The sequence below is a fragment of the Nerophis ophidion genome, linkage group LG12 (assembly GCF_033978795.1).
Source record: "Nerophis ophidion isolate RoL-2023_Sa linkage group LG12, RoL_Noph_v1.0, whole genome shotgun sequence".
Classification (NCBI taxonomy): Eukaryota; Metazoa; Chordata; class Actinopteri; order Syngnathiformes; family Syngnathidae; genus Nerophis; species Nerophis ophidion.
Genome location: NC_084622.1, coordinates 26,501,977 through 26,514,803, shown reverse-complemented (window position 1 = coordinate 26,514,803; position 12,827 = coordinate 26,501,977). Strand labels below are relative to the sequence as shown.

Here is a 12,827-nt window from a genome sequence, read left to right as displayed (position 1 = left end):
TCTTGTCTTCTTTTTACAGGAGCCGTAATAATTTCATTGCAAGTCATCATTAAATGGCCCTGATATGTCAAAAGAAATTAATAAATCATGATATTTTTGAATACCTCTATAACTGATAACAGTAGTTCAGCCGGGCTATGCTCATTTCTAAATTGGATTTAAAGCCTTGAAATTTTGTTAATGTTTTCATTTTGATGTTCCGCCCTCCTCCGTTTGACCAATTAAAAAGTCAGTGAGTCATCTAGCTACTGCCACTGGTAAAGTTACTAAACATGTCAGTAAATATAAAAGGCATCGTTAAGATTCTTAACTCATTCATGACAAAACCAGGAACCAAACGAGGATTTGTATCGGGGATGCCTTTGAAAGATGGAGACCATTGAAGGCAGAGAAGATTTTTTCATCGGACACCAAACTTGCTAATTTCCTCCTTGATAGGTAAGTCAGGAATTTAAGTTTTCTTATTACTTGTAATAAATGGAAATTGACATTTGGTATGTAAACTATATTGTCCAATACTGTCTATGATCCTGTCTAACAAAGTAAGAATGTTTGTGCAACGAATGCTTAGCATGCTTGCCCGGTCAATGACACATTGACATATGAGCTAACGGGGGAAAGATATGCTCGTTAGCCTATATGTTGATATGTCATCCAACTGACAGGGCAACATATATTTCAGACAAATAGGGGTAGTGTCAGTGCCTTTTTCGTTGTGAATATGCTGATACGCTGAGGAAATGGGTTCCAACATTTGCACAGCTGTCGTGGCAATGTGAAATTTATGGAGACAGCCAAATCAAATAATTCCTCATGCGTGTTTGAATATTGCATACTTGCCAAGCTTGAGACCTCCGATTTTGGGAGGTGGGGGTGGGGGGCGTGGTCGTGGGTGGGGGTGGGGCAGGGGGCGTGGTCGGGGTGGGTGGGGCGTGGTTGGGGCCGTGGTTAAGAGGGGAAGAGTATATTTACAGCTGTTGTGTGCGCAGTTGTGCTCTGCACTTTCTAAATTAGATGTTATTGTCACATATGCATGATTGATTGATTGATTAAAACTTTTATTAGTAGATTGCACAGTACAGTACATATTCCGTACAATTGACCACTAAATGGTAACACCGCAATAAGTTTTTCAACTTGTTTAAGTCGGGGTCCACGTTATTCAATTCATGGTACAAATATATACTATCAGCATAATACAGTCATCAAACAAGTTAATCATCATAGTATATACATTGAAATATTTACATTATTTACAATCCAGGGGGTGGGATGAGGAGCTTTGGATGATATCAGTACTTCAGTCATCAACAATTGCATCAACAGACCAATGGACATTGAAACAGTGTAGGTCTTACTTAGTAGAATATGTACAGCGAGCAGAGAACATAGTGAGTTCAGATAGCATAAGAACAAGTATATACATTAGAAATACATTAGATTATTTACATTAGGTTATTTACAATCCGGGGAGATGGGATGTGAATGGAGGAGGATTACTTGCCTGGAGGTGTTGTGGTGCATGTACAGTAGATGGCAGTATTTTCCTGTTTAAGAGTGTCACATGCTGTTTACGGCGGATTAACTGTCTTACGGTAGAGTGGTAGAAGTAATCGTGACTGCTGTTGTTGTGTGTTGTTTCTGCGCTGGGAGGACTTAATGAAACTGCCTAACAATAAACCCACATAAGAAACCAAGAACTCGCCCTCGATCATTCTGCAGTTATAACGTCATTGGGCAGACACGCTCTCAGACACGTCACTCAGGTCCTCATGGAGCCGGAGGGGGCATGGCCTCCAGCTCCGCCTGAATTTCGGGAGATTTTCGGGAAAAAATTTGTCCTGGGAGGTTTTCGGGAAAGGTGCTGAATTTCGGGAGTCTCCTGGAAAATTCTCTCCTTTTTAGTTTTGGCCGTACTTTAGAATGCTAAGTATGCTCTACTTTTTTTCACCAGTGCAACCATTGCTAACATTGGTTGTAGTTTGTTTTATTCTTTATTTTCTAATAGTACTGACAATAACCATATGTTTGCAATGTGTTGTGATATTGTACACCGGCATGACGTTCTTCTTCCTGAAAATAGCCAAATTCTGTCCAAAATGTGTTGATTAGTGATTGGCTATTGACAAACCGCTTGTCTATTCAGCTAGTATGGTCCCAGCCCCTCAACCCCTAGTAAGAGGCAGCGGAAGTTTGACGTTCCTTGGAGTAGCCTAGTCGATCGAGCTGGATTCGGCTGCGTATTTGGCAACTTCAGTCAGGGAGAGCGGACCACAGAATTTTGACCATGATTTCAGTGCCATTTCTGGCCAAATGTTTACGTATGGCTCCTTAAAGATGCGTGAGGAAGGTTTGTTCCCCTTTTTTAACAAAGTTCTTCCATTTATTGGTGGGTGTATAGACATGCAGGGCTCATCTTGCCAAGGGCGTGTCAGAGACGTCATCATTTTCATAAAGAAGGAGGTCTATCCTGTATGAAGTCATGAAATTAATCGCATTAAAAAGTACATTGTTTTAAATAGGGGAATCTTAAGCATGATTATATATGTATCAATTACAGCTGTATATAGCTATTTTTTTTTTTACCCCATTTAGTTCTTGAATACTACTAAACTATCACTCACGAGCACTTTTTTTGTATGTCCCTTCGTTTTTCCCTCCAGCAAATGCACCATTTTCAAAGCTGCCAAAACAAATGAAAGAATGGGGCAAAACAAGGAGCGGCTCAGTGAAGAAATTGCACAGTGGGTAAACAATTCCAACACGTAAATGGACTAAAACACAGGACGGGGGAAAGTGAGTGCTTTAAGAGAGTTGTGACTGCTCACTGAGGTACCCATCGAGAAAACACTGGGCCCCATTCAGCAACCGTTCTTAGGAACTAATTTTGTTCTTGGACCCACTTACGAAGTTTTTAAGGAGATTTTTGGTATTTACCAATGTTTTCTTAGCTGGGATTTGTTCGTAGGTAAGCACAAAATCTTCGTGCGACAGTGAGATGGATCGATAGATAGATAGATAGATAGATAGATAGATAGATAGATAGATAGATAGATAGATAGATAGATAGATAGATAGATAGATAGATAGATAATTAGATAGATAGATAGATAGATAGATAGATAGATAGATAGATAGATAGATAGATAGATAGATAGATAGATAGATAGATAGATAGATAAATAGATGGATAGATAGATAGAATGATGTAGACAAGACAGACAGACATGTAGCAAAATGAGCAATATATAGACATTTCAAAATACCGTGTGCGTGCACACACACACACACACACACACACACACGCACATGCACACGCACACGCACTCACACGCACACAAACACACACGCACACAAACACACACACACATTTACACTCTTCTTGCTGCTACTGCAAGATGCCACAGATCGTGCCCTGGGGAGGGAGCGCATATTTCACCACCATGTAGACCTATTTGCCCAAAGTGACGAATATTTATTTTAATGCTTTAGGGTACCTCAGCATTCACCCCTTTTTTAAACTTACGTTCTGACATTATGTATTTCCCTCGCGGGATGAAACAAATTTCTCTTCTGGAATCTGTTTGAGATTTCTCCATGTGTTTGATGTTCAGATTTTCCGCTGGAATTGTGCCCATATATGAGGAATTAAGGGTGTTTATCAAAGCACATTACGGAATTAAGGGTGTTTACTTATGCATATTGGGGAAATAAGGGTGTGTTTATATGCAATTTATGATAGATACGCACGCGCTAACCATTTGGCATTCAGTCAAATGGGAACAGGTGGGAACAATTTGGCCGTATAAGAACAAGTCATGAATTTGCATGGACTCCTCTTAGGAAATCACTTAGGAAGAAAGATAAGAGGAAAAGTTAGGAACTTATTGCTAAATGGGGCCCACTGTCCCTAATGTTTCAACAGAGGCTGTCGGAGGAGATTTAGAAGTGAATATGCACAAGTATAATCATGGTTTATAGTAAATTGAGTGTATCTTTCTTTAATATACTCCTTTATTTGTATTCAGTTTTGTTCAGCATATATAATGTACTGTATGTGCCACCCCTGCACAGAGTTGAATGTAAATATTTTGCAAAGGTTTGGCTTAATCTGCTAACAAACCAAGACAGGTATTCAAACAGCATTGCTCTACTGCCTAAGTACTAATCCCCTTTACAAATATGCACCTGCTGCATATTCCTAAATTCCATCCATCCATCCATCCATCCATTTTCTAACACTTTCAGGGTCACGGGGGGCTAGAGCCTATCCCAGTTGCACCGGGGCAGAAGGCGGGGTACACGCTGAACAAGTCGCCACCTCAACATGCAAACTTCACACAAGGAGACCCTGGATTTTGATGTTAATATTTATGGATTGTTTGTTGAGGTAACAACAAACACCAGTTGAGGTGCGGCATAGCTCGGTTGGTAGAGTGGCCGTGCCAGCAACTTGAGGGTTCCAGGTTCGGTCCCGGCTTCTGCCATCCTAGTCACTGCTGTTGTGTCCTTGGGCAAGACACTTTACCCACCTGCTTCCAGTGCCACCCACACTGGTTTAAATGTAACTTAGATATTGGGTTTCACTATGTAAAGCGCTTTAAGTCACTAGAGAAAAAAAAGCGCTATATAAATATAATTCACTTCACGATGTAAAGCTCTTTGAGTCACTAGAGAAAAGTGCTACATAAATATAATTCACTTCAAAATTAATGAAAGGCCAGCATTGTTTTCATGTATTTTTTTTTTCTTGATCCATACAAGAGCTCTGCACAAAATACACTGTGCAAAAATACTGTTTTACTAGTTTCTGTGTAATCCTGCTAATTTTGTTTTGTTTTTGTTTTTTTTACTTTTTAACTCTTATTTGACGTATTTGACAACCTTTTTTCCAAGCTAGCTGCGTGTCTGGGTCCGAGCCTTGTCACTCCTCTAATCTCCTGAGCCATGTCCACCAGTGCGACCAGTGCTGGTGAGCGACAAGTGCTGTGTGTGGTAGCCTGGTACAGCCCTTTCTCATGACCAGGGGAATAATCCTTATTATAACACCCCCAGCCCCAAAAGCAATTTCACACGCACACACACACACACACACACACACACACACACTATGTTGCACTAGGCGTGCACGCGCAACCTTGCACATACACACTTCTGTCTTTGAAGGACTCTCAAGTCCGCAGGAGAACGTCTTCCAACCTTATTTGTGAAACATGTGAAATTAGAGTGGATTTTGTTCTTCTCATTTTGTTTCTCAGACGTTTGCATTTCAAGGACATCAACATGCTTTGGCTACGCGCAGGTACTGTGTGTGATTTAGTGCTCCCTGCACAATGAGGGGCTTTCTCCTCTTGATCGTCTGTGTGTTTGTGTAGGAATTTATGTAGAACTACCGGGATATATATCAGACTTGTCTAACACCTTGTAGTGTAGATTTAATGTGTTTTCTCTCTCAATTTGTATTTATAGTGTAGATAAAGTCTCATTGTGATCCAATATGTATGTTATGGCACCTTATTCTAGTGTTTCAGAGCCTTTTGCTACACAGATGTGTATTCTGAACTTTCTTCAAAGAAAGTACATTTAAAAAGAATTATATTATACCTCTCAGTTTCAATTGCTTCGGGCAAATTCCTCATGTGTACTCTTGTAATTAGGTATTTTGGACATAATTGAGTTTTGTGTGTTATTATTGAGTCTATACTTAATTCTGTGTAGTCAAGTCTTCTCGATTTGTAACTTGCAAATAACATGATGGACAATGTGTTTTTTTAAAGCATTATTGTGTAGTGCTAGTAAGAGTATATACTGGCTGTTTGTGTGAAAGAGAAATTTACTTTACATAGTAACACTCACATGTTGTAAAAGTTATTTGATTATTTTTCCAAACATTTAGCAATTTTTATTTATTGGATGAATACAATTATAATATTGGGGTGTCCTTAAGTAACCCAAAATGGTTGGAGGGTCTTCAGTTTGATTTTAAAGGAAACCTATCATGATTCCAATCTACAAAATTCAAAACCAGTGAAGTTGGCACATTGTGTAAATTGTAAAAAAAAAACAGAATACAATGATTTGAAAATCCTTTTTAACATATATTCAATTGAATACACAAGACACTTAATGTTCAAACTGGTTATTTTTTTAAATTATTGGCTCATTTGGAATTTGACGCCTGCAACATCTTTCAAAAAAGCTAGCACAACTGGGGAAAAAGACTGAGCAAGTGGAGGAATGCTCATCAAACACTTATTTGGAACATCCCACAGGTGAACAGGCTAATTGGAAACAGATGGGTGGGTGTCATGATTGGGTATAAAAGCAGCTTACATGAAAATGCTCAGTCATTCACAAACAAGGATGGGGCGAGGGTCACCACTTTGTGAACAAATGCATGAGCAAAATGTTTAAGAACAATATTTCTCAACAAGCTATTGCAAAGAATTTAGGAATTTCACCATCTACGGTCCGTAATAGCATCAAAATGTTCAGAGAATCTGGAGAAATCACGGCACATAAGCAGCAAAGCTGAAAACCAAGATTGAATGCCCGTGATCTTTGATCCCATTAGGCAGTACTGCATCAAAACCTGACATTAGTGTGTAAAGGATATCATCACCTGGGCTCAGGAACACTTCAGAAAACCACTGTCAGTAACTACATTTGGTCGCTACATCTATAAGTGCAAGTTAAAACTCTACTATGCAAAGCCTATCAACAACACCCAGAAACGCTGCCGGCTTCGCTGGGCCCGAGCTCTTCTAAGATGGACTGATGCAAAGTGGAAAAGGGTTCTGTGGTGTAACGAGTCCAGATTTCATATTGTTTTTGGAAACTGTGCACGTTGTGACCTCCAGAATACAGAAGAAAATAACTATCCGGATTGTTATAGGCGTAAAGTCCAAAACCCAGCATCTGTGATGTTATGGGGGTGTATTAGTGCTCAAGGCATGGGTAACTTACGCATCTGTAAAGGCACCATTAATGCTGAACGGTACATACAGGTTTTGGAGCAACATATGTTGCCATCCAAGCAACGTTATCATGGACGCCCTTGCTTATTTCAGCAAGACAATGCCTATCCATGTGTTACAACAACGTGGCTTCATCGTAAAAGAGTGCGGGTACTAGTCTGGCCTGCCTGTAGTCCAGACATGTCTCCCATCGAAAATGTGTGGCGCATTATGAAGCCTAAAATACGACAACAGAGACACCTGACTGTTGAACAACTTAAGCTGTACATCAATCAAGAACGGGAAAGAATTCCAACTGAATAGCTTCAGAAATTGGTCCCCTGAGTTCCCAAACGTTTACTGAGTATTGTTAAAAGGAAAGGCCATGTAACACAGTGGTAAAAATGCCCCTGTGCCAACTTTTTTGCAATGTGTTGCTGCCATCAAATTCTAAGTTAATGATTATTTGCAAAAAAATTTAAGTTTCTCAATTCGAACAGGAAATATCTTGTCTTTGCAGTCTACTCAATTGAATATAAGTTGAAAAGGATTTGCAAATCATTGTATTCTGTTTTTATTTACGATTTACACAACGTGCCAACTAGTTTTGGGTTTTGTACATTTAACACACTTCCATGGTTCCCCATCGATTGCCAAGATACCTGTGGCGTTGGGGGTGTGGCTTGAGGCGTGGTCAATATGACATAATGTTATTTGCTATGATGCATATATTTAAAAAACAAGGCAAAACATTATACATACATCTAAAACAAATATACTGATATTAATTATAGCACTAACAAACATTTTGTCTTACATAATATTTTTCAATTGTCGCTGCTTATTTTACAATATATTTTGTTGAGAATTTATTTTCTAGAGATTTCGCAGATCCTTTTAGTCACTCTTTTTTTTATTATGAAAAGGACTAGCAACAAATCGAGCATCTATTTCTGGTGTTATTGTAGACTGTACTCCTGTTTAGAGACTCTTTACTTCTGTCGCTCCATGTACACTACCAAATGCGAGCTCCAGAGAGCCTAGAGCCACACTTGCTTCGTGATGCTGCGAGCCTTCCTCTCCTTCCAAGCCGCTACTGTCATCTTAAATTTGAAAGATCGCTTTATCTCGGGTACATTAATATATGTCAACAGCTCGGATATGCCGCCTCTACTCCAGACAAGACCATGCGTACATCATACATCATCACAACATCCGGTTTCGGCAGTACTTTTCCAGTGATCAAAATACATATTTTTACGGTGGACAATTTTTCAGTGCATCACTAGTCAATAATAATAAACCATCCATATCCGTTTACACAGTTGCTTGCTAGTGTTAAAGTGTGTGTTTGCCAGTTGTTAGCATAAGTGTCAGACTTTGTGTGTCTTCTTCTCGACGCTACAATATGTTTTATTATTTTTTATTTTTTTTCTCGTAAAAAAAAAAAACCCAGATTTTTAAGGTATGGTGTTAGAGGGGTTAGTGCGTCTGCCTCACAATACGAAGGTCCTGCAGTCCTGGGTTCAATCCCAGGCTCGGGATCTTTCTGTGTGGAGTTTGCATGGGTTCCCTCCGGGTACTCCGGCTTCCTCCCACCACCAAAGACATGCACCTGGGGATAGGCTGATTGGCAACACTAAATTGGCCCTAGTGTGTGAATGTGAGTGTGAATGTTGTCTGTCTATCTGTTTTGGCCATGTGATGAGGTGGCGACTTGTCCAGGGTGTACGCCGCCTTCCGCTCGATTGTAGCTGAGATAGGCGCCAGTGCCCCCCGCGACCCCAAATGGGAATAAGCGGTAGAAAATGGATGGATGGATGGTGTCTAATATTTTCCCGTGGCACACCACCACTGTCAAGTACATTAAGTGGAAACCCTGACTTCCTTGTGGTCGAGATAATGTGTATTGGATATGCTTTGACTTAGGTTTTGCTCCACAGTCATATTTTAACTCTCTTTATGAGTATACCCGAAAACGATTCCTTTGGGGAAGCGGTCCTTTGATGCAAATGAACCCCTCCATGCCCCGCGCCTGTAAAATTTTGGAATGTGTATCTTGAAGATGAACATCAAAATAAACAGAACACTGATGAATTCAATTATAACACTCTCTTGTAATTTATCAACCCGACCAAATAACCAATGTTAGAATTGTTAATTTTGAGTTTTCTCATGCTCTGATGTGGAAACTGGGCCGAGAATTTTGTAAGGGCTTGCTTTTTGTAAGGGTACACCGGAAGTTGGCAGTCCCATCAGCGATCCTGTTCTGTCTCCCTGTAATGTTTGTCTGATCTTGAATGGGATTGTGCTGAAAATCTTAATTTACCCTCAGGGATTAATAAAGTATTTCTGATTCCAATTCTGATTTTAATGAGACATTGGGATTTAGGGCTATATAAATACATTTTGATTGATTGATTGATTGATTGATTGATTGATTGATTGATTGATTGATTGGAATGGCGCGGTCTTTCAACAGCAGTTTAATGTGTAATTCTACTTTGTCTTGGCTCATGGTGACAAAACAGTCATGTTTAAAATGTTGTGGGCTTTGATATTAGAGCAGACGGGAGGGCATAAGATGAGGATTGGCATGACATGGGAGGCTCCAGGCGGCACATAACAGTCACAATAGAGCAGAAGAGAGAGGAGGGGCCTGGCAGAGAGCATGTACAGTACTAAATTTGCCACTTAAATACATCTGAACAACTGTGCCCAGCGTTAAAAAAAAAACTGCAAATCACAGTGTTCTGAGGCATTCAAAACTGCTTGTACGCTGTAAAAAAAAAAAAAAAAAAAAAAATATATATATATATATATATATATATATATATGCACAATTCACGGTAAAATTCCGGCAGCTGCGGTTGCCAGGATTTCAAAAAAAGTTAAAAAATATTGTCATATAGTCATGGATTCACATGAACATTACGGTATGTTGATGTGAATCCATTAATTTTACAGTTGATAACTGTTTTTGCTAGTGGTGAATTACTATGAAAAAACTGAAAGAAAAGAAAACATGGTGTTAGCCAAAAGTTAACAAGGCTTTAACACAAACCCCCAAAAGAACTAAGTTATGCTGTAAAGTTAAATGTACAAGCATCAAAATATTTTATTCAGACCTAATAATACTGTAAATGTCTGGGTATTTGCACGGTTGTGACATTACAGTTTTAACAAATCCATCCATCCATTTCCTACCGCTTGTCCCTTTTGGGGTCGTGGGGGATGCTGGACCCTATCTCAGCTGCATACATTGCACAATTTTTCATTATTTTTACAGTTAAGTCATGTGTTTTGTACGTAATGTAACCATAGTATTTTAGGTTATCTACTGTTTGTAGGAATCCACAGCATCATAAACTATTTTTGATTTTATAGTGTTTTACTGTTGCTATTTAACAATTTCTTGCCGTGGTTTTACAGTCATTTTTTTAAAGTGCTCGCAACCTTAAGCATGAGCCTTATGATTTCTCACGTTGGCATTGTTTGAGTATCCAACATTGTAATCATAATAGGCGCCCTTTAATAAGTTGCTGGTAATTGAGCAAGCCACAGCCAATTCTCAACTTGAAAATAGTGTTAATGGTGACGACACAGAGCACTTACCTAACTTACGGTATGCATAAAAATGATAGCATAACACACAACAGGTAGCTAAAATTTGTGTTCCTATGGAGAATAATAAACAACTTAACGAAGCGATAAAAAACAACTACACTTTAACAGCAAAGAAAGCGGCACAAACATGCCTAATTAATAGCCAGTATCACTCGTAGTGACACTACAATATACAGTAGAACCTCTAAGGTTTGATATTGTCACTTATCTTTCTTTTTATCGTTTTTTTCCAGTGTAGGTAAAGACAAACTTAGCCGTTAAATAAATATATTTAAATAATTATTATTGTTTTTTGTGTGATAATATTTGATATTATTTTCAAGATTTTCTCTTGTTGACCTGCATAGCGTTATCAGTAGCCAGAGGAGCCTGTTCAGTGCTAGACTGCTTCGTCCCAAGTGCAGGACTAATGGACTCAAAAACTCCTTTGTCCCACACGCCATTAGACTGTACAACTCCTCTCTGGGACGGGGGACGGGGGGTACTAGGATGACAGGGGATGCAAAACAATAACAGTGCAATACGTTTTCATAACATGGTCACTACTGCCTACTTTGTCTTGTTATATTCTTATTTTACTGTTATATTGTTATTCCCATTGTTTTTATTCTTTTTGTAATATTTCTCTATTTTGTTTCCTTTTAAACCCCCATTATTTACTTTTTTACTTTTTTTTAAATTGATCTCAACTCTGTACACTGCTGCTGGAATTTTAATTTTCCTGAAGGAACTCTCCTGAAGGAATCAATAAAGTACTATCTATCTATCTATTTATCTATCTAATACTCCTTTATCAAGTTTAATTTCATTTATAAATTTATTTCCTGGGGGCCAATAAAAATTGAGCTGCAGGTTGCAAACTTTGAGCCTATTTTCACATTGTAATTATGCAAAACGACTTAAACTTGAGGTGCACCATCAAGCATGGAGTGATGGTTTAATAACTTATAAACGCATGCTTACCTTAGCTAAAGCTAAATATTACTCAAATCTCATCCACCGTAATAAAAACGATCCTAAATTTTTGTTTAGTACGGTAGCATCGCTAACCCAACAAGGGACTCCTTCCAGTAGCTTAACCCACTCAGCTGATGACTTTATGCAATTCTTTAGTAAGAAAATTGAAGTCATTAGAAAGGAGATTAAAGACAATGCGTCCCAGCTACAACGGAGTTCTATTAACACTGACACGATTGTATATACGGCGGATACTGCCCTCCAAAATAGTTTCTCTCGTTTTGAGGAAATAACATTAGAGGAATTGTTACAACGTGTAAATGGAATAAAACAGACAACATGTTTACTTGACCCTCTTCCTGGGAAACTGATCAAGGAACTCTTTGTATTATTAGGTCCATCAGTGCTAAATATTATAAACTTATCACTCTCCTCGGGCACTGTTCCCCTAGCATTCAAAAAAGCGGTTATTCATCCTCTTCTTAAAAGACCTAACCTCGATCCTGACCTCATGGTAAATTACCGACCGGTGTCTCACCTTCCCTTTATTTCAAAAATCCTTGAAAAAATTGTTGCGGAGCAGTTAAATGAACACTTAGCGTCTAACAATCTATGTGAAACCTTTCAATCCGGTTTCCGGGCAAATCACTCCACGGAGACAGCCCTCGCAAAAATGACTAATGATCTATTGCTAACGATGGATTCTGATGCGTCATCTATGTTGCTGCTCCTCGATCTTAGCGCTGCTTTCGATACCGTCGATCATAATATTTTATTAGAACGTATCAAAACACGAATTGGTATGTCAGACTTAGCCCTGTCTTGGTTTAACTCTTATCTTACTGATAGGATGCAGTGTGTCTCCCATAACAATGTGACCTCGGACTACGTTAAGGTAACGTGTGGAGTTCCCCAGGGTTCGGTCCTTGGCCCTGCACTCTTCAGCATCTACATGCTGCCGCTAGGTGACATCATACGCAAATACGGTGTTAGCTTTCACTGTTATGCTGATGACACCCAACTCTACATGCCCCTAAAGCTGACCAACATGGCGGATTGTAGTCAGCTGGAGGCGTGTCTTAATGAAATTAAACAATGGATGTCCGCTAACTTTTTGCAACTCAACGCCAAAAAAACGGAAATGCTGATTATCGGTCCTGCTAGACACCGAACTCTATTTAATAATACAACTCTAACATTTGACAACCAAACAATTAAACAAGGCGACACGGTAAAGAATCTGGGTATTATCTTCGACCCAACTCTCTCCTTTGAGGCACACATTAA

General features: G+C 39.1%; 1 protein-coding gene across 7 annotated transcripts in view; it reads left to right on the top strand.

Annotated features, from left to right (window-relative positions):
- Positions 1 to 12,827, top strand: part of myrf (myelin regulatory factor) — a 93,735-nt gene that overhangs the window by 19,821 nt on the left and 61,087 nt on the right. Inside the window, exon 1 of one of the 7 annotated variants that reach the window (XM_061917184.1) lies at positions 5,172 to 5,302. The exons of the other annotated variants lie outside the window; for them this stretch is intronic. Coding sequence (XP_061773168.1) covers positions 5,284 to 5,302 — 19 coding nt within the window. The 5' untranslated portion in view covers positions 5,172 to 5,283. Of the gene's footprint in view, positions 1 to 5,171; positions 5,303 to 12,827 lie in introns of those variants that run through there. 7 annotated transcript variants of the gene reach the window in all.